This window comes from Hypomesus nipponensis, chromosome 15 (assembly GCF_054491055.1).
Source record: "Hypomesus nipponensis isolate SF chromosome 15, ASM5449105v1, whole genome shotgun sequence".
Taxonomy (NCBI): domain Eukaryota; kingdom Metazoa; phylum Chordata; class Actinopteri; order Osmeriformes; family Osmeridae; genus Hypomesus; species Hypomesus nipponensis.
Genome location: NC_140375.1, coordinates 7610549 through 7615000, shown reverse-complemented (window position 1 = coordinate 7615000; position 4452 = coordinate 7610549). Strand labels below are relative to the sequence as shown.

Below are 4452 nucleotides of genomic sequence, written 5' to 3'. Positions count from 1 at the left end.
CATCTCCAATGCCAGCTTCATCTGAAGTACACTTCAACTTTGACATAAAGCCACCCAACCGCAGATGGCTCCACACTCAATTCTCTCTGTCACCGTGAGCAGTTCTAACGTTTGGTCTCCGTCTCCAGGGTTACAACCGTTCCCTAGACATGTGGTCGGTGGGGGTCATCATGTATGTGAGCCTCAGTGGAACCTTCCCCTTCAATGAAGATGAAGACATCAATGACCAGATCCATAACGCTGCCTTCATGTACCCTCCTAACCCCTGGAAACAGATTTCCCCTGACGGTAGGACACACACACACACACTCACACATGTACACACACACAAGGATGCAAATGCACATGGAAAGGAAAGCACACACATTCACACAGGAACTCACACGCATTCACACTCAGGGATGAACACACACACTACATCTGTGTGATCCAAGCGTTGAGCGTGCGTAATGTTGAGGATGCGTGATGTGTCCATTCCAGCTATCGACCTGATCAACAACCTGCTGCAGGTGAAGATGAGGAAGCGATACAGCGTAGATAAGAGTCTGAGCCACACCTACCTCCAGGTACACATCCTCCATACATACCCACCTCCAGGTACACATCCTCCATACATACCCACCTCCAGGTACACATCCTCCATACATACCCACCTCCAGGTACACTTCCTCCATACATACCCACCTCCAGGTACACATCCTCCATACATACCCACCTCCAGGTACACATCCTCCATACATACCCACCTCCAGGTACACATCCTCCATACATACCCACCTCCAGGTACACATCCTCCATACATACCCACCTCCAGGTACACATCCTCCATACATACCTGCCTCCAGATACACATTCCCTACAGATACCACCACCAGGTACACCACCCTGACATGCATTCACCTTGCATAACCTCCAGAGAACGGATTCCTGACTTCCCTTCTTCCCTCCCTCTCCTCCTTTTTCCCCTTCTCTTCCCCCTCCTCTCCTCCTCCAGGACTACGATGCATGGCTGGACCTCAGGGAGTTGGAGTCCAAACTTGGCGAGCGCTACATCACCCACGAGAGTGACGACAGCCGCTGGCAGATGTTTGCCCGCGAGCACACGCTGGCTTACCCCCAGCACCTGGTGCCCCCTCCGCCCACACCAGGCTCCGACGAGGAGGAGGCCGGGGAGGACGCCGACATGCAGGGGCTCACCGAGAGGGTCAGCATCCTCTGAGTCCCACCTGGGAGAACCAGGGGAGGGGGGCTCAGGACGGCTGGCTGACCCAGGCAGGAGGAGGGGAAGAGGCCTGCAGGGTGGCTGGGAGATGGCTGATGAGGATGTTAGCGAGTAGAAGTCAGACAACACTTTCGGGAATCTACAGTGCAGATTACATAATTTACTCAGCAATCACCAATCAGCTGTCTTTGTCCCACTGTTCTGCCTCCAGCCTCATTCCTTGACCCCTGAACCCTGGAAATGACAGAATGCCCTCCCTTTTTCCTCCAGGTCATGTTACCTAGCGAAAGGGCTACTCGCATAGTTAGGGTCTTCTGTCACTGATCATGTCTGAACTACATTAACCAGAAGTCAAGGTTAATTTCTGAACTCATAAAGAGCTGTGAAGCCTGAGTCAGGGTAGGATGGAAGCAAAGCACAAGCATATTAATACTCATTCTCCAGGTTTAGGGGGGGGTACCCTTCCATCTTCCTTTTCCCAGATTAAACAGAAGTTTAGACAGCAAAAGAGAAAGTTAAGAAAGTGTGTGTGTGTGTGTGTGTGTCTTTGCACAGAGTATTGAGGATGCAGCTGAGAAGAGACGAGTGCATCTTAAAAGCTTGTTAAATCCACTTAGGCATGACATGGCAAACTCTCTCGAAAGGATGCATCTGAACTTGAATATCATTTGGATGTCCTGTTCATTTGAAGAGAGGAAGCTTCTGCTCCTCTCCCCCTCCAGCTCTTCAGCCTCTCTCTTGGGAGGCATGGGGGTGGGCGGGGTGGGGAGCTTCATGGAGAGCCCCGGTGGTGCGTGTGTGTGGGGTGGGGGGGTGTACTAGCTCAACACGGCGTGGAGAAGACCCACTCTTCCCCTGTCTCAGAGGAGAGGTGATGAGGAGGTGGGAGCCGTGTGTGGTATGTGTGTGACGATGTGCCTGATGAAGACAAGCTCGGAAACATCTTCAATCATCGTTATCTCGTCGGGTCAGGTGCCTTCAACTGCCACTAGCTGCCACGCCTAGTCCTGACCAGCTGTTGGTTCTTCTCTTGAGATGAAGTAGTGCCTAGAGTGTACACTGTTGTAACTGTACCTCACCTCACAAAACTTCCCGGTAGCTTTCCTACACACTGTAACCAAGATACACCTGACATGAGACTTGGTTCTAGACTCAGCTTCACACTGATCATAGAAACCAATGGTGGACAGTCGTGGTCTCCAACTGTGGGACGTAGGCAGATGAACTGCTTCTGAACAGTTGCAGAGGCACACATGATATTAAGAAAGTTTCTTAGCGTTCTGATACTAGACAGGATACTAACCCCATATTGAGGTGCAGATGGCTGGATGTATTGATAGATGGACAGATAAATAGATGGATGAATGTATTGATAGATGGCTGGATGGGTGGTTGGGATTAGAAGCAGAAAGGATGGAAGGGAAAGAGGGAATGACGTGAGGGAAGTGTATGTGTGTGTGGAGAGGGGGGGGGGTGTCTAATTCTGATCACTGACTCCAATAATGACGCCTCTCTGTACCTCTATAGCCTGCCTACTGCATATGTATCTAGGCAGTGCAGTAAACCTATGTGTAGGAGCTGGATCACTCCGGTACGGATGTCAATCTCAGCATTTGTAACACAATAAAAAAAACATGCTTTGACTAATCCTACTAAGTCTGTGCTCAGATTTTTTCCACCCGGTGTTCTTTTGTGTACTGGTGCACAGTGAAAGTAACGGTTGCTACGGATGATGGGGTTCTTTATGCAAATAACGCAATAAAGGGCGTGTCCTCTGGAGAGAGGGAGGAGAGGCAACGAGGACATGTAGGAGGAGAGGGAGAACGATGGGCGGATGTAGGTGAACACACAAGTCTTGTCAACAAGCATCCCCTTTCAGAGACCCACCGCTGTCCTCTGACTGTCTCTCTGTTGCAGGGGAGACCGCCACTTCACTCCCCCGACTCGGATGCAGAAATCTGAGTGAGCTGACAGATGGAGGGAGTGAAGGGGAGTGAGAGAAAGGGCTGGAGGGAGGGGGATAAAGTGTTGTGGGAGGAGGGGGAGGGGAACGGGCATCAATTTGTACCCAGCAATCAACATCCATTGATTTTTTTCTCGCAATCTGAAAAGTGTGATATTATCTCCTATTCTAGAAAGACTCACAGATTGGCAGACAGACAGCAACATTATCTGTTATTATTGATATGCAGATAGACGGCAACATTATCTGTTAGCATTGATATGCAGACATACAAGCAGGTACAGAGACATACAGACACACACAGGCACACTCAGGCAAGTCAGCGATAGAGAGAAATAGAGAGAGGTTCCTGAACAAGAGGTCTGGTCCAACTTCCACCTCCAAGCTCCTATCCCCTAGACCCAGACACCCACAGACACAGAAGCTCCTATCCCCTAGACCCAGACACCCACAGACACAGAAGCTCCTATCCCCTAGACCCAGACACCCACAGACACAGAAGCTCCTATCCCCTAGACCCAGACACCCACAGACACAGAAGCTCCTATCCCCTAGACCCAGACACCCACAGACACAGAAGCTCCTATCCCCTAGACCCAGACACAGAAGCTCCTATCCCCTAGACCCAGACACCCACAGACACAGAAGCTCCTATCCCCTAGACCCAGACACCCACAGACACAGAAGCTCCTGTCCCCTAGACCAAGACACCCACAGACACAGAAGCTCCTGTCCCCTAGACCCAGACACCCACAGACACAGAAGCTCCTATCCCCTAGACCCAGACACCCACAGATACAGAAGCTCCTATCCCCTAGACCCAGACACCCACAGACACAGAAGCTCCTATCCCCTAGACCCAGACACCCACAGACACAGAAGCTCCTATCCCCTAGACCCAGACACCCACAGACACAGAAGCTCCTATCCCCTAGACCCAGACACCCACAGACACAGAAGCTCCTATCCCCTAGACCCAGACACCCACAGATACAGGAGAGAGACAGGCTCACTTACACTTAGACTGACAGGGGGCAAACTAGGCTTTTTACCTCCTTGAATGCAACTGTCAAAGTCCATCACCTTTTTCCTGCAGGGACCTGAGGCATGAATAGAAACTGATTTTGGCTGCTGCAGGAAGGGGAGTTGAGTGAGGGGAAGGTGAGGGGAAAGGGGATGAGGTAGAGATGAGGGGGGTGGAAGGCTGCCACAGTGATTTAGGTGGGATTAGAACAAGTTAAAGTGCAGGCTAGCTGAGCTAAAGCCT

The 4452-nt window shown here is 51.1% G+C and overlaps 1 protein-coding gene across 3 annotated transcripts in view; it reads left to right on the top strand.

The window, feature by feature from the left end:
- Positions 1-2874, top strand: part of prkd2 (protein kinase D2) — a 23148-nt gene extending 20274 nt beyond the window's left edge. For all 3 annotated transcript variants that reach the window (XM_084674280.1, XM_084674281.1, XM_084674279.1), the window contains 3 exons: positions 129-288; positions 481-566; positions 995-2874. In XM_084674280.1, the coding sequence (XP_084530406.1) occupies positions 129-288; positions 481-566; positions 995-1219 (471 nt within the window). In that variant the 3' untranslated portion in view covers positions 1220-2874. The remainder of the gene's footprint in view (positions 1-128; positions 289-480; positions 567-994) is intronic.
- The last annotated feature ends 1578 nt before the right edge of the window (positions 2875-4452 follow it).